We start from the raw sequence: 22,388 nt of genomic DNA on the forward strand, positions 1-22,388 counted from the left end.
AGTGATGTGGTGCTGACACTTCTCAGAGCTGCATCGTGGATGAGAAGGAGCTGTAATGAAGTGAATCACTGAAGGAGCCAAGCTGACTCACATGCAATTAAAGCTACATGGAACATAAGGAGCGTGAGTTAGGATGAAGGAAAAGGAACAAAAATGTCATAGTGTACACAAAAAAAAAAAAACCACGAGGCTCCAAATGATGAAGGGAGCAGGCAGAGGCAGGAATCAAATTAAGAGTTGAAGCAGGAGGCCTGAGGGTGCTTGCTGCTGCTTTTCCACGAGCAGCAAAACTTCAAACAGCAGCTTTTTTGTTTCAGAGCTAAGAGAAGAAAAGTTATCAGCCTGACTCAACAGTACAGTAGCAATATAGTGTTCATCACGAACAGCATGGATGTAGATACAGTAAGTTTAAGGCTTTAAAGTTTTACTACTATTAATGGTCGTACTGATACAGCGTATTCTATGTTATATATTTCTGTTAACCAATAAATAAAGTCATAATCCTCCTACTGCAACCTGCCACTTTATAATCAATAGCAACATGAGGTGAGGTGTCTCGAGAAAAGTGTCAGCGTTCCCAAAGATTACGTAAAAAGAAAAATGAAAACAGCCAACAAACAATAAAACCAATGTGCCAACTACAGATGGAAGCAGCCCCTCTGACATGATGCATTCTGTTGTCCTTAGGAGACGGATGTGACAATTTTAGAAATGAAGATGGAGTGCTAACTTATTAACACTTGGTTAATAAGCGGCATCCAAAGACCGTATAACTGGATCACACAGACACTAATACCTGCTAATAAGTGCCAAGTAGCAGACTAAAATAACACAAACCAAAATTGGAACACTGATGTGTAGCTTACAGCCCAAAAAAGAAGTCAACAAATTATCAGGTAATTAAAAAACACTCTAAAAGGCACCGACAGCCCAAAGACAGTTGAAAGGTTCAGTTCAGTTGTGTGTATGTGTATTTTGGAATGAATGTGAGGCCATGTGGTTGATTATGTGTGTGTATATGTTTGTTGCATACACTTATCTTTAATGTGTAACTTTTATTACTTGTATACTTTTATACCTGTTATTAATCTCTGGCTCGCTTCCACAGCGTGTCTTTTCTCCCATCTTCTGTCTCTCTCCCCAACCAGTTGTGGCAGATGGCCCCGCCCCTCACTGAGCCTGGTTCTGCTGGAGGTTTCTTCCTGTTAAAAGGGCGTTTTTCTTCCCCACTGTTGCCAAAGTGCTTGCTCATAGAGGCTCATGTGATTGTTGGGTTTTCTCTGTATCTATTATTGTATGGTCTACCTTACAATATAAAGCACCTTGAGGCGACTGTTGTTGTGATTTGGCACTGTTTAAATTAAATTGAATTGAATTGAAATTGAATTATTCAAACTGTGAAGCACTAATTCTATGGAAGAAGCCATCTATGTCCACTGTGAGCGACCATGTTTGAACAGAGGCGGTGGTTTACGACACCAACTCTCTGCCATCTATAATCCAGTTTTGAGATCCCTCCCCAGACGCCTAACGCCCACTCACATCCTGGGCCATCTGACCTCAGGAAATCGCATGATAAGGTGGGGCCAGGTTTCACAATGAGCTCACCCGAAACTCTGGCTGATTGGGACCCACACCCAGTTTCACACCTTGGCTCAGGCGATTAGAGGATCATCAGGGGGTCCTTTTGTCCCTCTGTGGGGGGAAACTCCCACTAGGTTTATATCTGGGACTCTCCACCATTTGACCTTAGAACTGAAGAAGCTTCTCGGATTAGAGGTGAAACGTCTTCAAGTAACTTAAAGAAGTCCAGACGCTTTTCTTTGCAAGCTCCTTTGACTATTTGAATGAAGTTATTATTATTATTTTACTATTATTATTCAGGAAGTGGAGCCACAGTGATTGGCTACAGCAACCTGTAATGGCGTACCTGTCAATCACAATGACCACGCCCAAAGCTTTAAGGCTCAAAAGAATAAAAATGGTCACAAAGAGGGAAATTTCACATGGAGATAAAACCATTTAGGCTCTAAAGATGCCATTTTTTCTGGCTGAAGTTGTTCTTGGTAACACTGAAGGGTTTGACTTGAAGAACTACAGTTTTTGGTACTACAACACTGGCTTCTTTTTTAAGCATGAAGAGATTACTGCTTCCTCTCATTCAAAGTCAGCATTGAAAACTCAGGTGGAGGTCATCGTGAAAATACATTTCTGTCTCGCAAAGGCACTGACGGCCTCAAGGAAAAGATTCTGGCCAGGGATCAAAAGTAATGCCCTTCTTGATGCATGATAGCACTTTAAGACATGGTGCGACAGAGACAAATTGAGTCATTTTCACTTTGATAATCCTCTATAATTCACCCCCCAACCTCTGTGCTTCAATGTGAGGAGGATCACATTAGAGTAGATCAGACTGCTGGAAGGAGGATGATTAGGCATATGGAACAAAATGGAGAACATGTGCATGCGTGTGCACACATGTGGGTGTTGATTAGCTGTCTGTAACGCTGTGTCTCTGTGCCACCTTCATTGCCATTCAAGGCCATGCCTGGCGAGGGAAAGTGATTTTTCGCTCGTCTCAGCCTTCCCAGCCGGTAAGTGAACGCCCTTAGAGTTTGTTTACATCCTGCACGTTGGCCTTGAATCTATCAAGCACCCAGCAGCTGCTTGTTAGAGAAGTGCTGGCTCTTCTCATACTACCTGCCTGGAGCAGGACATCTGACAGTCAGCAGTTCTTCATCAGCAGACATCTTATTTAAATTTCAGTAATTTAGCAAGGCAATCTGAGAAACTTGGAATTATAACCAATCATTGCAATGAATGAGAAAGAAAAAAGAAAATGATTGAGGACATTTATCAAATGTATCTATTTGGCAAATTCAAACGCTGATCCTGAATCAGTTCAAGCCTGCTGTATTACTAAGGCATGGATATTATTGAAGGCTCTACCTGCATGGGCACAGGAAGTCAAGCTAAAGTCAAGTACAGCAGAGGTTTATGTTAAACATTCAACTTCAACAACAAAACCACAGACATGTGTAAGCAGTGTATGACCAGATAAATAACAGAAAAGAAATGTCATGTGGACAGATGCTTTGCTGTGAGTGGTTGTTGTGTTGTTAGCACTATCTGACAGAACACTTACACAACAATCTGAGGCAGGAGAAAAGCCTCAAAAACATTCCTACAAACCATTCCCTTTTGGTGGGTACCTGCAGAAATCTTTCAAAGGCTCGGATGTTTTTGGATATTATTTTTACTAACTAATCAGCAGCAAATGGGCTTGTTGAAACATTCAACAAGCCCATTGGCCCATAACGGACCCATTTAGCAGATGCAGAGCATTATCAGAAAGTAAAGCAGGCAGATTAGAGCACCAGCAGATTTAGCCAGTCTCAAAAACAAGATTTTGATTAAATTATGATGCCACTTTGCTGAAAACTGCAACCATTTTCTTTTATTGCAAAAGCTAGATGGAAAAACAAAACAAAGGGGAACTGAATAAAAAACATAAAACCACTAATGCTGTTAAAAATATATTTTTAATATATGATAGGAATACAGTGACTTGCAAAAGTATTCGGCCCCCTTGAACTTTTCCACATTTTGTCACATTACAGCCACAAACATGAATCAATTTTATTGGAATTCCAAGTGAAAGACCAACACAAAGTGGTGCACACGAGAGAAGTGGAACGAAAATCATACATGATTCCAAACATTTTTCACAAATAAATAACTGAAAAGTGCAAGCCACTGTATTCGATGCAATAAAAGTTTGTAATAAGAATTTGACCATTCCAACTGATAAATGAAATTGACCTGGACATCCCATTTGGAATAAGCCTATTATATGATATTGCATATGATCTTTACATACACCACAGAGACAACCATAGCACAGAAACAATTACAGCGCTCATGGCAGACTTTCACTTCCAGGGTAACTCTGCAGGGGCCAACACAAATATTAACCTAATCTAAAATGTCTCAAGAAAAATCATTGTGACATGCATATTATTCATCACAGATGATTTTCTAAAGTCATTATAAATCCAAGATTGTGCCCTGGCGCCAAGGGGAGAAAAAAAAAGATGATTAATGGATCTGATTTAAGGCAAAAATCTCCATTTACAAGCCAGACAGGCCACATGTCTAAATGTCCGGAGTTGGATTCTTCACCATGACTTTAACATGACTGGTAGACTTGCATTAAAAAGCACTTCTGATAATGTGTTATGGAACGTGCCAACTGTAACATTTTGCATTTTAATAATAAACGATTATTTGGTCACGTGTAACAAAATGCCAGAGGCATATATTGCTGAGAAAGAGGAACAGCTTTTGCACTATTGAGAAACAGATTATGTTTCAGAACCCAGCATCCTTTTAACTGCTCTTTCAAACTCACTCATATCTAGAAAGAAGGAACAGCAGTGCATAGCAACTTACAGTTGTTAACTTGTGGTAGTTTAAAACTAATTTTTAGTTAAGGTCTAAAAAATCACCAGGTACAAATTTTTTGCCCAACAGTTCTAACATGTAAACAACACTTTACAGTCCAGGCTGCGGTTTGTTTTCTGATCAACATGCAGCCTAAAAAAAAAAAGCAAAGTCCTCTCACGCTTCAGTTCATTTGAGGAGTCCTCATGACCTGGAGGTGAATACCTGTTCGTTAGACTGACTGCTCCTCACACCTCTCTGCTGTACACGGCTTCCTCCTGACATTTGCTCTGCAAACCATGCTACACCTCAGAGAAACCAACACTAAAGTCTCTCCATCAAAAATAACTTTCAGGGAAGATTAGCTGACATTTTTGCGGGATGTAATATTTTATCACAGGGTTAAAGCACCCAGAGGCACTCTGACACATATTGGTTTAAAATAAACAAAAAAAGACCCAAATCAGGGTCTGCTATATTTAGCATTACCACATAAAACTAGTTTTTATGTGTATTGTCTCTTTGTCTTTAAAAGTAGAAAAAGATCGACAAATAAAACTTATAAAGATCTATTCTATTGAAATAACACTGATTACATTAACACTTGTATTCACATTAGGCACTACAAGTCGGTTCTGTGGAGTTACATTGTATACAAATATGACTTTAACACACGGTCAGTTAGCATCAACCAAATAACAAGAACAACACTGGAGCTACTTCGGTTTCTTGACTGGACTAAATGACTTTGTCTCTAAGCTTAAAGGAAACAGCCCATAATAAATCAACATGATAAGGAAAAAAACATTATCTTATTACCTTTAAGAAAAAATAAAGAAATCATCATAAATGAAAGAAAGAAACAAATTACATGCCAGAAAGCTAAACAATAACAGCCAAACTTTGTTGGTGTATTTTTTTTTTCTTATTTAAAGTGGGTGTGCGGCACATGGGGTAATTATAGGGTAAATAGCTCTAAAATAAGAAAACCCCTGGTGTCCTGTCAAAGAGGTACAGGAAACCTGGTCACTCATTTCTCCTGGCTGCCAGTTTTACTTCTGAGAAAGGCTATTGGTATAGTTTTTATTTTTTGACAGTGGTCCTTTGATTTTTGTAAAAATGTAAAAATACATTCTAGAGTGTCACAGTGAAGAAAAAACAACTTAAAATCCCTGATCATCTTCCTCATGTTCAGTTTATTTAACTTTATGTGCGAAAAATGTGCAAAAATGAGGAAAACTAAAACAACTTTGTCCCCACAAGTGATAGTTGGTCCCCACAAGTACAGTGGAATGCCAGTTTTTGTTCCTCAAAGCTGTTCACACACACACACACACACACACACACACACACACGCGCGCACACGCACACGCACGCACACACACACACAGGACTGTCTATTATGGTTGGTGTGATTGTTGACCAAGTGTAAAATGTTGGAACCTGAATATAATGTTTGTTGCTGCTGTTCACAAACAGCTTATTCAGCAGTACCAAAGCGTTAGACAAACTAAACTGTTATTTATTTTTTTATTTTTAATGCTGTCAGGTCTGGGACCATGAAAATGTCTGCCAAGTTTTCCCGAACAAGAACTGCTTACATGGCTTGAAAAACTGCAAACATTATCATAAGCTTCCTTGGATTTAGTACCAGTGCAGGGTGTTATTTTGTTGCACATGGGCTAAGAAAATAACGCTTTACTCGCCATTTGGGCGTATGCTCTAGAGGCCAACTGATGAACCCTTCACAGGTCTGCTTTTTTTTACCCTTGTGGTTTGCAACTTACAGAAACCAAACTTTACAATTTTCTACGCTAATGCAACAGTACCTTTAAATAAAATGCACACAAAAACACCAATTCATGTATTTTGTACATGTTCCAAAATCTCTTGCTCTAAAGCTTTATCCAATTCATATCAACATGTACACCAAGTTACAATTATGAACTGAATTGAAAGGAAACCAGAACACCTGAAGAAAACCCCAAAAGTAAAAAGACCTTCTTGCTGTTAGGAAAGAGTGTAACTCCGTGCCACTGACATACAAGACTGATAGAGAATCTATGGTCTATTGAATGAAATTTATTAAATTATTTTTTTTATTTTTGTTTAACAGAATATAAATTTCAAAACATATGGGTATAGTTAATATTGAGAAATGGTGCAAATAAGTAAGTTTTATTGTACCTTTATGATCCTTGAAAAGGTACACACTATTACCTTGAAATTCACTAATTAAAAACTGATAAATCTCAAGCGCACAAAGAGGAAACACACTGCGTTTGACCAGATCTGACCTCTGACTCATTGTCTTCACAACTTATATGATCTCCATTTCTACTATTCTCACTGATGAGTCACCATCCTACTCAGGGATTAATTAGCACAATGCAAGGTACACTGACCTGCAATTAAAGTGCAGAGGAGCTTTGATCTTATATAACAAGTATTCCATACATCTTCAGTAATTTTCAGTTGAAGGAATTAAGTGCTTGCACATGAAAAATGAAAATTTAAAATAATGTTGATCTCAATCAAGCAGGCATTGAAAAACGATTTTTCGAATGTTCATTGTTTTGTTTACTATTCGTTTGTCTTGTTAATCAGGCTGCTGCTGCTGCTGACTTAAAAAAACAACTTTAATGTTTGCAGTTGTTAAAATACAAGCTCATAATTATCCAATGGGATAATTAGATACATTAACAAACTGTTCAGGAGCAGATACGGGTGAGTAGGAAAGTGAGTGTGTGACAGCGAGTGAATCATTATCCCATCACCCCAGCTGGTGAGGATGTGACACTTTGCTTGATATCGCTGGAATGAAAAAATCTCTCTTCCAAGTCAAGAACAGAGCTACTCTCAGGGTTCAAAAGGACTGAACCACAACTAAATATAAGGTTCATTTGAGTGCAGGGTGTGCTTGTGTCACACTCCTGCTGAACGAATCCCGCTCTGCTCTGATGGACGAGCACAGAAAACAAATGCTGGCAAAGAAGGAAAGTGTACTCCGTAAAATGCTTTGAAAACTGAATTTTTTTAAGTGTTGCACAAAATGCCTACAGCGAAAATATTATCAGTATTGTGCACGTTGTTTCCTTGTCATGATTATTGAATATATTGCTTCCATCAAAGCAAATTATTAAGATGTGCCAAATCAATGTAAAGTTCAAGATTTGAAGGATGTTAATTCTAATAATTATAAGCATAATTATAAAAAGTTATATAAAGCATGTCTGGGAAAGGTTCTGGGAAACATATAGTAAGCATATACTATACAGCCAGAGACTGCTTTATTTGGTTGTAAAGGCAGAACAAATTTCTTGACTCCTCAGATCCAGTCCATGGGACTACATACTATATTCTAAAGATTTTAAAGATTTCTATTCAGTTGCAGACATCACTGTTATACCTGAACTTACACTCACCAGCCCCTTTGTTATGTACCTCTCTTCAACGGCTCTTAACTCTCTGGAAATGTCTAAGGAGCCAATCACAGGATAGCAACTCAGTTCATTTAGGCATGTAGACATGGTCAGTGCAAGTATGTAAAACGGAACATCAGAATGGTAAGAAAGGTAAGCATAACATCCTTGTTGTTGACAGACAGGCTGGCCTGATTATTTCAGAAGCTCCTGATCTGTTGGCATTTTCCTGCACAACCATGTGCAGAGTTTATAGTGAATGAGGTAAAGGAATTATCCAGACAGTGGCAGTTCTCTGGGTGAAAATGCTTTGAGATGATAGGAAGGCAACAGCAACTTAAATAACCATTTATTACAACCACGGTAAGTCTCTAAACACACAACATGTTGAACCCTCAAGCAGATGGGCTTAAACGGTCTCTGGTCTGATGGGTCTCGAGCTATTCTGCAACATTAAGAGGATAGCCTCAGAATTGAGTATGAGCAACATGAATGCATGGCTCCATCCTGTCTATTATTAGCGGTTCATCCTGTTGATGGTCTACTGGTGTGGGGGGTATTTTCTTGGCACTTTAGGCCCCTTGGTACCATGTAAGCATCGTTTAAATGGTGAAACCTAACTATCCCTTTGTGACCACAGTGTACCAATCTGATCACTGCTTCTAGCAAACTAGCGGACCATGTCACAAAGCTCGAATCACCTCCTACTGGTTTCTTCTGCATGAGCTCCATGTACTTAGATGACCACTACAGATCTCCATTCAACAGAGCTTTGGGGAATCCGCCTCATGGATATAAAACTGACAAATCTGCAGCTGTGAGTCTATATCATTGAAATTATTCTTAACTGTTATATATTCAACGGTTTTAAAAGCTACTGAAAATTTAAAATGTTTTACGTCATGATGAGAATTATGAATGTCATTATTGAAGCCCAACTTTGCACATACAGTATACCGTTTCCTAATGTAGTGGAGTATTATATTTACTTTGTTGTTTCCTGAACTATACTTGTGCCAGTTTCTCTAAGTTACCATTATGGGGAAAATAAAAATTACATATTAGCTGACTGACTTACTATATCATTTATTTGTTTTATTATTACTTCTTTTTTTAGTCTTTGCTCTCCTCTCTTGACTTCCCTATCATTCTAGTTTTTGTAGAGCTTAACCATCTTCCCTCAGTCTGGTTCTGCCAGAGTTTACGTCTCTCTAAAACATTTTTTTTTTGGCTCTGTTGTCAAGTGCTTCTTCAAAAGGAATGTCTGGGTTGTGCTGCATAATATTTTAAGGTCTTTACCTTGGCACCATAATGAAATGGTTAGCAATGCCATTTTATACCATGGGTTTGTACCTCTTGGTCCGCTGTGTAGAGTTTGCATGTTCTCACGTGTCTGAAAACATATTAGGTTGATTCTAAATTAGCTGTTGGTGTGAACAGCTGTCAGCGTCTTTGTATTACACATGTTCAGGCTGTACCCTGCTCGTCGCCCAGCTAGGACTGACTCCAACATCTTGCAATTCTAGTTAGGTAAAAAAAATGGATGGAATTCGACTAAAAAGCTTATTATGGCTAAAAACTTTGCATTCTCTGACAATTTGCACATTGCGCTCGATGCAAATCACAGCTAGCATTAATTTGGAACTAAAGATTACAGTTTATATCTGACACCAACTCTCCTTAGCATTTGTTTTGTCTCCAACAACTTCTATTGAAATATGGTTGGGCTGAAACAACAGATGTTATTTTCTTCAACAGCCTACTTTTACTGCAGTAAAAACCAACAAACACTCATAATGTGCTCTTGGTTCATCTCTACCACATCTTTCACATTTCACATAGTCATTATGTTTCTTTCCTGTTAATGGCAATGAATTGTGCATCTTCAGCGAGTAAAACTATAATGCATTAAGCATCATTGTCAGCAAGAAGGAAAAAAACATTTCTACTGTCTCCCTGTCTCTCTCTCTCTCTCTTTTTTTTAAAAGAAAGGGAAAAAATTTTTTATCCTGTTGTTTACGACCACAAAGGAATTGCATTTTTCTAAGCATGTAAGAGCTGTTGATTTGAAGTGCTGATTCTGAATCTTAATGAGTGGGACATAATGAGCCAGCAGCATGAGTTGTCTCAGCTGATGGTTTATTCAGCGTCTGCTGAACTGATGGGAAGGCTTTTGAGCCGATAGTGTTATTTTTCTCCATGCATACTTGCATTGCTAAGATCATTTTCATTTTTCAATTGTCCCACCAAACACAAAACACTGCATGTTACTGTCTGCAGAGTGGATGCAACATTTATTGAGATATTTCATAAAAATCACTTTTAACACCCTGGTACTAGGATGCAAGGTAAAAATTCAACATCTACTCCAATATTCTAATAATTAGGAAAAAAACACTTATGTATTCAAAGAGGAACACTGAAGCAAATTCTTTGAATAAGGCTCAGTTATACACTATTAACAATAAAATAAACTAGGCACAAAATTGTAATGTCTCAAGCAAGTAATCATCTGTGAGGTGAGTGAAGAAATAATTATGATAAAAGATGGTCTGCAGTGCATTTTCCCTCTGAATGTGCTCCACACATTTGATGAGGTGTTTGATTTCTACGTCTGGGCATTCGTCTTGACTTGAAATGTGGATTTATTAGTGCAGGAGTAACAAACCGTAAACCACAACCAGTTTTACTTGAGGGGTTGAAAAAAATTTAAAAAAATGAAACAAACTGTTTCAAGCCAACCGCTCTTCTTTACAAGCCAAGGTCACTGCATCGGCCAAATGTGGCTGGCAGTACATTTGCCGTCCTGCACTCATACCTCTAAAGACTTGTGTCCTCACGGTGTAAACCACAAGCTCATTCCCCTGAGAAAAAGCCTGGGTCAAGCTGATGATTACATCAGGGGGGCAGGCTTGCCAAGTGTTACTATCAGTGCCAAATGCTCTGCTCTTTCTCTCACACATACCAGATTTGTCTACATGCCCATTCAGGCTCTGTCCTCCATTCTATTGTGTGTCTGTGTGTGTTAAACACTCAAGCTCACTCAAAGCAAAACTATTTTACTCAGACATTTTTTACTACTGTTCTCAGATTCTGAAACCCCTTTCTGCTGTGAGTCGGTCACAGTACAACTCAACGGAGATCAGTATATATAATATATATATATATTTGCGCTGCCCTTCAAAAAAGGATTGAAAAAATCTGGAAATGGAGTTAAATTCAGAAGACTGTATTTCACTGCAGAATCCATTAGTGCACAGAAGACACGTCACACTTTAGCTGCTCCAGGATGTCGTCACTTTAACACAAATATTATTTTTCGGGAACATAAAATCTAAAATATATTCACAGAGTTGATTGCGTAAGAGCAAAACTAATTAAAACTCTGCACAGCTTCATTAAAGATGTAGAATATATATGAGCTCTATTTTGCTTTCATAGTACAGTTAATTAGTGTAATTAGGTTAATTTGGCATTGGTGTTTTGTTATTTTTTAATTCTTTAATACTAAAATTAAAATGTACCTTTTCAGTTGGTCATCATTTGCACCGTAATGATGCAGTGACCAATCATGTAATGTAATGTGAGAGATCTAGAGGAAACCAGACAAACTCGACCACACTTTTTAACCCTCCTGTTATGTTGGTTTCCAGGAACACCAATTATGTTCCTGGGTCAACTTGACCCAGTGCATGTTTACTCATCCAAAAGTGTCAGACACCCTGGCATTGATTATTTTACAATTTTCTTGTATAATTTAGATTTTTTTCATTTCCTTTAGTGATGCAGATGACATGTGACATCTCTTCTGTTCTGGGTCAATCTGACCCACAACATAACAGGAGGCTGAGAACAGTAGACTGAGGACAGCATTCCTGGACCAACATGCAGCTTTTTTTTGTAAAGAGATTTAAAAATCCTGCTCCTTGGTTTTCAGTTAAAACAAAGATGTAGAAGAATGATGCTGCATTTATATTTCAGCTCAGACACATAGCATCTGTCTCATCATCACATCCAGTTCATTTCATGACTCAGAAGTGGTAACAAAACAGATGTGTGACAGAGAATAAAAGTAAAAGAGAATCAAGATTTACCTGCCAGAAGATGGTATCGATTGTGCTGCCCAGAAAGCCTTCTCTTGTTTCAGATGAGAGGAGCTTGGGACCAAGAATCGTCATGAACTCCTCAAAATCAACCTGCCCGTCCCCTGATGGTGAAAGAGAGGACAGATTGTTGATCAATGACGAAGCACTCATGGCATTTGTCATCTAACAAACATCTAAAAATTTTCCCAATAATAAAATCCATCATCGTTAGTTGTTTTCTATCCTATAATGTGATTTATTTTTCTTCTGTGAGCTGCAGATGCACAAAGGAAAGCAGTTATTAGTAAGCAGGAACCTGTGGAGCTGAAAAATCAAGTGCAGTTCCTCTAATGGCCACTTGTGGCAGATATAGTAGAATAGAATAGAATAGAATAGAATAGAATAGAATAGAATAGAATAATCCTTTAATTGTCCCAAAAGGGGAAATTTGGGTGTAACAGCAGCAAGAAGACACATATACAAACTAACAGTACACAAGACACAGAACAGAAACATACATAATTTTTACATATTTACATATTTACAGCCTGGTAGAAAAAATAAATTTTGATCTATGCAGCAACTTCCTTTTCATTAAAAAGCATGTGGAGGGGGAAGTTTTTACAGTTTAAATACAAAGTTAATTTATACATTATTAAGAATGTGGCCAGTTTGACTGGCCTCTTGGGGAAAAAAAGTGAATGTACAGACAGTCTTGAGGCCTCTGGGGATTCAAAAGGTTTCTGCAATGTGTGGGAGAAAGTGTTGTTCCACCATAAAGAGAATTCTGGATGCTGCGCTGTCTTCGCCCTATATTATTTGAGCCAGCATGCTTCAAATAACACAGTTCAATATGACATTTACTATTGAGATGAGACATTAAAAAAAAAAACTGAGTTCTGACTAGATCTATAATGCAGACTGTGGAGCAGATCAAAGTTTGCAGCTACTTCATCACTCAAAACATGGAGTCCTGCAGTGAACATCAATTCCAGCAGCACTGATCTCAGATGCCTGCTGATAGTTGTTACAGCTACTGCCAGAACAAAGCATCAAAACTTTGAAGACGGGAACAATTCAAACAAACAGATCAGAGTTTTATATTGATCCAGCTGAATGCCCTTAAATGTATAGCCTTTTTTGTCTTATATAATGAAACCCCCAGCAGGGTTTCATTATCTTCCCTCTGTAGCGTTTGCCCGGTTTCATAGTTTCAGTGTTTAAATGACCCAAACCTACACTGACAATAGTTGCTGCACATTATAGGTTATGGGAATTGTGAAAAATGAGATGAGTTGGAAACAAAATCACCAAAGCCCATAGAGAATTGCAGTCTCCGGATTTCAAATAAATTTGCTCACAGACACACTCTGAATTCAGTCCTATTGAACAAAGGCATGACATAAAACCTAAATAAAGAGAAAGTTGATTTTGAACAACAAAACACGTTGAATTCTTTGTCATCTTTGGTCTTTCAAAACCTAGTTTGTCTTTCTTTTCTTTTTTGTGTCCTGTGTTTCTCTGTCACTGTTGTAAACTAATTGCTCTTCTCTCTTCTTCCCACCTGCTCCTGCTTTATGTGCAGATGAGTATCGGGCCTTGTCAGTGGAAAGTTACTGATGCAGGACACCTCTATCTGCCCCTACCACTCCCTTCAATAGCGACACCCACTCTGGAGGATGCTTGGCACAGTAACATGTCATTGACTTCTGCCCATACATATTCAGCAGGGCAAATGCAGGGCTACAGGCCAGATGAAGCAACATCAGGATTCGAGGATGTCAAGCTTGGAAGATGGATGGATGACAGTAGAGGTGAAGGTGGACTGGGTACAGACTAGTATACACACATGTTATGGGAAGTTGTTTAAAGTGCCACTATTGTTTTTATACTAGGTAAGACTAAAGCATCTCAGGAAAAAAGACACCACCACCAATACCAAAGATGAATCATAATACTCCATATGCCATATTGTAACATGCACCTCCCACACAAGGTGCACTCTGCACTGCAGAGGCTGCAGCCCCCCTGGAGGTCCAGAGTGGAAATCAAGAAAAAAATAAATGAATGAACGAATGATCAGTGAGTTAAATACCTGTTTGCAGCAATCCTAGGATATTTTCTGCTCTAGGGAATATGAAGAAGCTCCTCACAAAGCGGGGGCATGAAGGAAACCGCTTCAGAATGAATAATTCTAAAGTAGCTCTGAAGTAATGACTAAAATAGCACTCCACTCAGCCACCTGCTTTCCCAGGAGTGACAGTATGCATTTACTGGAACGAACTGATGGGCTTAAAGAATTAAAAGAAAAGTTTTCCTTTATTTTCTTTTTTTAGAAGGTTATTTTCTTTTTAATGCTGTAAATAGTAAAAGAATGTGATAAAAAAGGAAAAAGGAGAATGTAAGCTGGGGAATAACTTGCATTAAATGGTTGTGTCAGCTGTTAATTAGCTGTTGAAGGCATTTGGGGCCATGTGAGATGCCCTGAGATGCCCGTACGATTGTGTCAATTTTATTTGAGGTCCAAGTAGGACAGACACTATTAAACACACAAACCATAACACCTACAAACATTAAACCTTATGGAATAATCCAAAATCCTCCCCCTACTACTTTCAACTAGTACGCCTAAACTACTGAACATAGGTGGTAACTTTTCTTTTTTGACTGATATCTTTGAGAAATGTGGTTTAAATTAATTTGTCACTGAAATCTTTGCCTCTCTGTGTTTGCTCAATTTGTCAGTCATGCCAAAAATGTAACATTTTTAAAACTTTCCGCTCTCTTTTGACAGCTCCTCAGAAACCCATCAACTAAAAAGTGAGTTAAAGTGACTCTTAAGGATTTGCTGCATGGAAGGCAGATCGTGGACCCAAATGCAGAACTTGGCAGACAGAAAATAAACTCAAAATCCACCTTTAATGCTGATCACTCACAGGTAATCCAATTCACAGAGCAGGGAATCCAAAATGTACAAAAATCACAACACACAGGGCAAGGAAACAAACCGCAAAGAGGGATGACATGACAAAGGACAATAGGAGATAATATATACACAGATCAGGCATAACATTGTGACCACTAAAACAATAACAAAATATGTCTCTTTATCATGGCTCTTGTTAACAGGTGGGTTATATTAGGAAGCATGTGAATGTTTTGCCCTCAGAGTTCATGTCTTAGAAGCAGGGGGGGAAAAAAGGCAAGCAATCTGAGTGAGTCTAAACACAGGCCAAATTGTGAATGTTAGACAAATGGATCAGAGCATCTCCAAAACTGCAGTTTTTGTGGAGTGTTCCCAGTTTGCAGTGGTCAGCATATATCAAAAGTGGCCCAATGAAGGAACAGTGGGGAACCAGAGACAGGGTCATGGGCAACCAAGGCTCTCTGATGCATGTGGGGAGCAAAGGCTGGCCTGTGTGGTCCGATCTAACGGACGAGTTACCGTTGTTCAGATTGTTGAAAAAGTCAATGCTGGTTCTGATAGGAAGGTGTCAGAATACACAATGTATTACAGTTTGGATGAGACTGCATAGCTGAAGGCAGGCTGACCCCTGTCAGCTGCCAAAAGCACCAACAATGGGCATGTGAGGATCAGAACTGGACCATGGAGCAATGGAAAAGATTGCCTTGTCCGAAGAATCGTGTTTTCTTTCACATCATGTGGCTGGTCGGGTACTTACCTGGGGAATACCTGCTACTAAAATGCACTATAAGAGGAAGGCAAGCCAACCGAGGCAGTGTGCTGCTTTGGGGAATGTTCTGCTGGGAAACTTTGGCTTCTGCCATTTATGTTGAATATGAATGTTACTTTGACACCTACCACCTACTTAATCATTGTTGCAGGCGATGTACATCCTTTCATGGGAACGGTATTCCCTAAAGTTGGGGTGGGCAACTCCAGGCCTCAAGGGCCAGTGTCCTGCAGGTTTTAGATGTGTCCTTGATCCAACACAGCTGATTCAAATGGCTAAATTACCTCCTCAACATGTCTTGCAGTTCTCCAGAGGCCTGGTAATGAACTAATCATTTGATTCAGGTGTGTTGAGCCAGGGTGAGATCTAAAACCTGCAGGATGCCGGCCCTCGAGGCCTGGAATTGTCCACCCCTGCCCTAAAGGCTATGGCCTCTTTCAGCAGGATGATGTGCCCTGCCACAAAGGAAAAGTGCTTCAGAAATGGTTTGAGGAGCACAAAAGTGAGTTTCAGGTGTTGACTTGGCCTCAAAAGTTTCCCAGGCTCAATCCAATCATGCATCGGTGGGATGTACTGGACAAACAAGTTTGATCAAGCCCCGCCGCATAACTTACAGGACTCAAAGGATCTATTGCCAGCATCTTGGTGCCAGATACACAACACATCTTTAGGAGTCTAGTGTAGTGTGACCAGCACAATATTAGGGAGGTGGTCACAGTGTTATGCCTGATTTGTGTGCATATGTCAGATAACAAGGGGAAAGGTAAAAGGTGGGAGGAGAGCTAAAACGAATATAGAAAACAAGATAAAGGAAGTAAAACCCAACAACAACCAAATAGAACAGAAAAACAAGACTAACTTGACACAAAAAGACAAAAATGGAGACAAAATTGAAGAAACACAATGGCAACACAAAAGGTATCAACAAGAACTAAAAAAGGTACAGACAACAAAAACCTCATAAACACGAAAAAGCCAAAAATAACACGCTTAAAGAAAACTATAAAGAATATAGAGCTTTAATGTCGGAAAACCAAAAGAAAGCATGAACCTGCAGAAATTGAAAACAGTAAAAAAAAAAAGTAAAAATTATCTCCAGTGTGAGAAAGGGGAGCTATGAACAATCTCAGGATTTAGCAATACACACAAAATCCACTGATTTATGTGCATATTACTACAGCGAGCATTAAATAGTTTACCCCAGTGTTGCACATTTTATTCCCTCCACTTCTAAGAAGGTGTTTCTCCCCAGTGGTGCTGTCAGGAAGGCAGCTCCTCTGGGAAACAATGTGTTCAGTTTGCTTCTTGCTACATTGTTGTATCGGTTTATGTAATTCCAAGCCTGTGTGCATGAATACTTCTACAACGTGCATTAACACATTCATTAGTTCAGTTGTTTTAGTAGCACCCAAAGTTTTTACTTCCATTACAGAAGATAAACCAGATAAAAACTCGTGTGCAAACTGAATGACAACAAGCCATGTTGATTGTCCAATTTGATAATTACTACTGTTTAAATTATTCCTCGATGCTGTACCAAACATGCACAAAGCCTCAAAGAAAAACAAACAAACCACAGTACAGCGTAATTCACTCTTCCCTAAAACACCACAGTTGCATCTCAGCTCCCATTTTGATGTATCCGCAGTTTCTGACAGCTGAACATTATGCACAAAGTCACTGAGTCACTTTCTGTGTCTGTCATAGCCCAAGCCACCTGCTTTTGAACAGTTTCTTCCTGTGTTATGTCACAACCAAGCATTTCATTTCAGCTGGAAACAGAACAATGAATTATTAAAGAAATATGCAGAATCCTGCTCACTGTAAAGATAACAAATCAGGCAAATGACAGGAGGGAATAAAAGCAAATGTTGGTATTCAGAATTTACAGATTGAAGACATGACCATTATCAGTACAACAAAGAACAAGTGTAATCTGAGTGAACAACAAAGACTGGTGCAATGCTGTGATTAGGAACAAAGAAGAGGAGTCACACCTCTGCACGAAGGGCAAACAGAGCTCAGCAACTATCACATGGATTGGTTTAGCAGAAGAGAGAAGCAGAACACATAACCGATCAGTATCTTCTGGAGATCAGCTGGAGTTGGCAGCTGGGCAAAGAATCAATGGCTGTGAAAGAGCCTCACAGCTGCCCACCTGGCCAGGATACAATCACCATCATCCATTCCCACTCATCTGCTAATACCCTTACTCTCCCTCATTCAGCGCCCCCTTGACGCTCTTCATCAATACATTGCTGGACATACACACGAGAAGAGAATTGCTGAATTGCAAAATCATTTCTTTCAAACAACATGTGCTGAATTTTTTTCTTATATTTGTTTGTGCACTGTGTGTTTCTTTGAGGTCATTTAGCTCATGCAGGATTTGATGTGTGTGTTGGCAGATGACAATACCCATAACATTTCCAGTTAAGCTCCCAGTACTCCACAGTTCCATGTTTTAAGCCTATTTGGAAACACAACCTACCTCCTACTGGCCTCCTGCATTAGTGCCATCTCTTTTTTGATCCGAGTTACCTTATTCTATGTTCATTTTCAAAATTAGACTGTCCTGACTCTGTATTCAGCCAGCTCCAGCATTCAATACTGCCCAAATAAAGAAAATCCCCAGTATTTTGCTAAAGACATTTATCGATACAAACAAATTGACCTAGTTGATTAAAAGAGGTTTTTGAAACCACAGCAAACTCAGATTCAATACACTAAGATAAATGACAAGAAAGGGAATAAATAAACAAACAGCTCTGGACGTTGGTGACAAAAGCTGCTGTGACAAAAGTAACCTCAACTTCTGGTTGCGGCAGACGATGCAACAAGATCCAGCCCTGAGGCACAGCAGCAGTTAGGGTCTCCGGGGATTCTGTGGTGGATGAGTCAGAAGCATAAAGGCAGTCTAACTTCTTAAACTTTAATATTCAGCCTTGAACATTTATAGTATTCCACTCTTTCTGAGACTGAAAAGCACTTATCAAAGCCTCTGATAGAAACATGAAAAATGTGAATATTTTTTCAGCAATCTGACATTTGCATATTGCATTATCCCAGTCTTATATAATTTTAAGAGTCTACCCTTTATTAAATGTCAGTCACAGTTAACGCAGACGACCGTATTGGCAGAAATGCTCTGTGCAAAAGAAGAGAAAGCTTAAGTTTGTATTTTCTTGGTGCTGAGAGTGTTCTCTCTGAGGACAAAAAGTTCAAATGTCTCAGGTGAGGACAGTGCTGCAGAAATAAAACTCAGCTAATTTCTTTATGTTGCAAGAATCTTATACATGTTGTTGTTATAATGCATTTTTAAAAATGTATTTTCACACACCAGACTGTCAAGTTATGAAGGAACTACAATGACATTATACAAACTGTACTTGCTGGGCAACCATTGTGAAAACCCACCTAACCGACAAAAACTATGCCCATCTCACGCATGCATACTCTTGATTAATCTCCAAATTTCTTCATTTACTTTGCTCTCCTTGGGCATCAATTTCACTTTGATAATTCAATGTGTCAAGAGGATAAAGCAAGTAGCTGAAAACAAGAATAGTACAAAGTCATGCAGGCATGAATAAATGTTTTATGCATGAGACGGTGGGAGATGTAATCAGTGCATCTGAAGCCTAAAGAGTGAACAGAGAAACATTGCAGTTTACCGTAGATATTTGTGAAGTTACCCGTTGATAAGACAATAAAAACTGATGGTGTGTACATTTTTATTATGCAACACATGAGGGAAGATCCCATTCTGCACTGCACAGAGCATTTTTACATGTGTGTGTGTGTACATGTGACTCACCATCCATGTCTAGTCTCTGCATGATAATGGCCAGCTCCACCTCACTGGGCATGTAACCCAGAGACCGCATGGCCATGCCCAGCTCCTGTTTGGAAATGAACCCGTTTCCATCACGATCCAGCACCTTAAACGCCTCTCTGATCTCTGCCAAGACAAACAGGATATCGACTCAGCATCTATAAATACGGCTTACCCCTCCTGCTCCCAGTTTGGGGAATCAAACACTTATTCAGCGTGGTTATTTTTCTTGGTCTTTCGCATTTCTGGGATTCCTTTCTTTGGCAATGATATGCTTCTTGAGACTTTTATTTCACAATACATTCAATGAAGTCAAACTTTCACCTCATTCATCATCACCATCATCATCATCCACAGTCCTTCCTCTATCTTCTTCCCTCTCCCTTACTTCCTGTCTGACCTAGCTTTGGGCTGTGTGATGCAATTGGTCTCGCACCACTGCCTCAAGTTAACAAGATCAATTCAGACCATTGATTCATTTTCTCCACCTGCTGTCACAGCCACTGTCACCTCAGCTTTTCATGATTTCACCTTCTCCACTGTAACCTGCTGGTATATGATATTATCTTTGATTGTTGCTTTTTGAGGAATGTATATAAAAAAGAAATCAATTTGAGCCAAAGGTTCACACTTCAGAATGCTCTAATATCCCTAATAGGGTCAACGCAGACATGTAGTTCTGGCTGTGAACAGAAAAGCTGAATCCACCTTCTATTTAAACCTTCTGTCTATGAGGGGCAGCCAATCAGGAGAAACTTGGCTCAAAGTGGGAGAGAAAAGGCATTCAAATTGTTCATTTAAGTCAATGAATGAACTTAAGAACTGCACTGAGGCCGATTATGAGGCAAATTATTATTATTTTTAACTGTATATTATGTCGAATCCAAGAATAAAAACATAAAATCTAAAATGAGCAGATTAGGTCTGCTTCAATCATCCAAAGCTACGCTAAAAGAGGTAGTTAGAGTGGGACTTGCTTCACTGCTTTTCGTCCCTTACAAGCGTTAAATTTGTGACCTTTAGGATATTGGATTTTTCCTTCAGTCGATAGAACCATTTACTGTGTAGAATAACACCCCTACCTATGCTATTCAACAGATAAGAGAAAAACACATTTTCATCTTCCCATCCTGCTAAACATCCTTCTTTGTTGTTGCCTAATAAACACTGAAGCCTTGTTTTTTGCTGTAGTGTGGTTTAGCATGTTCTGGCTGTTCGAGTCACCAGTGCTTATGAGAATACATGTAACAGCAGGGAAGATAAACTACAGGGGAATAATAAAACTGAAAATACCAATTTGGTGAAGCTCGTGTGTAACGTTCAGCTTCTTTTGCGATTGAAAGCAATGTTGATTCAGCTAAATGATCATTTTACAGTGTAGTTTGCCTTCTGTTGAATAAGACTGCAAACATACAGTCAGAGAAGGACTACTTTTGTCGCCACCGTTTATCATTGCACAGTGTTTTTAAACTCACAAGGTATGTTAAAATTTTGCACTGTTAATGGACCATTCATCATCACAGAACGAAAAAAAAAGTTTATTCCCACAGCCACAGGTGTGAATGTATGTGTAGTAAAGCAGTGAAGACAGTGTAGTGAAGACAAGGGATCAGTGGATCTGCGTTTTCAGTAGGGGAAACGTTTCATCACTCATCCAAATGACTTCTTTAGTCATGTGAGCGACTGAAGCTGAGCTCACCAATTCTCAGACCAGAGACAAAAATGCCTTATTTTTACACAGCTGGTTCAGTAACTGCTTGATGTGTGATCGAGCCATCAGTAAAAGGAGTCAGCAGGCTTCACTGTGCTTTAATAAATACATATTTCATAAGTGTGGCTACAGATAAGAGAGGATGCATGGTAAGAAAAGGGAGAGAGACGGACAGGCGTCTGGTGTTTTTTTTTTTTAAATAGAAGAGGAATGTCACTTCTCTGAAGAACACTATGACTGCATGACATGCATGAGCACGCTGTTGAGCACTGAATAATTTGAGACGGGAGAGCACAGTAGATGGTTTATGGGGGCGATCGTGGCTCAAGAGTTGGCAGTTCGCCTTGTAATCGGAAGGTTGCCAGTTCGAGCCCCAGGTTGGACAGTCTCAGTCGTTGTCTCCTTGGGCAAGACACTTCACCCGTTGCCTACTGGTGGTGGTCAGAGGGCGCGGTGGCGCCAGTGTCCAGCAGCCTCGCCTCTGTCAGTGCGCCCCAGGGTGGCTGTGGCTACAATGTAGCTTGCCATCACCAGTGTGTGAATGGGTGGATGACAGGTTGTGTAAAGTGCTTTGGGGTCCTTAGGGACTAGAAAAGCGCTACACAAATGCAGGCCATTTACCATGGTTTAACCCAATCCTTCCCAGGAAATGTAAAAGCAGAGGACATTTACCAAATCACTATGGAAGCAACAACAACAACAACAACAAAAAACAGTCACAATCAGTTTACATCACATCCGAGACTCAGAATCAAATCCCTGCAAACAAAATGTATATTTGATGGTAGCTAATGTTTGTTTTTGTAATATTCTCACAAGTGCATAAAAGTAATCAAAAAAATGGTTGGATGATAGCAAATATTTTAATGACAAATGAGAAAGAAAAAAAAAGTCTTAAATAAATGACATTGTGTTGCAATTAACTGCTTTGCAAAGCAACACACTAAAAGCATTTTATCTTCTCGCAAATGATTGGGAATAATAAAGGATAAATGGTGTGTAAATAATGAATTGTGCCATTAAGCAAAGAAGAGTGCCAACTGTAGATAAATAAGAGGATTTTGTCCCTGTTGACCTTTTTCAAAATGGCACGCTACTGCTTCCCCAACCAGCTGGTCCTGAGCACGTAAAACATCATCATCGTTTGCAAGAACACGAGACACTTTTCTGGAAATAATGTGTCCCAGGACATGTGCG

The 22,388-nt window shown here is 39.2% G+C and overlaps 1 protein-coding gene across 2 annotated transcripts in view; it reads right to left on the minus strand.

Annotated features, from left to right (window-relative positions):
• Positions 1–22,388, minus strand: part of caln1 (calneuron 1) — a 55,044-nt gene that overhangs the window by 18,374 nt on the left and 14,282 nt on the right. For both annotated transcript variants that reach the window (XM_005745021.2, XM_005745020.2), the window contains exons 3-4: positions 19,463–19,606; positions 11,960–12,072 (exon numbers count right to left, since the gene is read on the minus strand). In XM_005745021.2, coding sequence (XP_005745078.1) covers positions 11,960–12,072; positions 19,463–19,606 — 257 coding nt within the window. The remainder of the gene's footprint in view (positions 1–11,959; positions 12,073–19,462; positions 19,607–22,388) is intronic.

Source organism: Pundamilia nyererei, unplaced genomic scaffold (assembly GCF_000239375.1).
Source record: "Pundamilia nyererei isolate P.nyererei 1_Seehausen unplaced genomic scaffold, PunNye1.0 scaffold00152, whole genome shotgun sequence".
NCBI classification, from domain to species: domain Eukaryota; kingdom Metazoa; phylum Chordata; class Actinopteri; order Cichliformes; family Cichlidae; genus Pundamilia; species Pundamilia nyererei.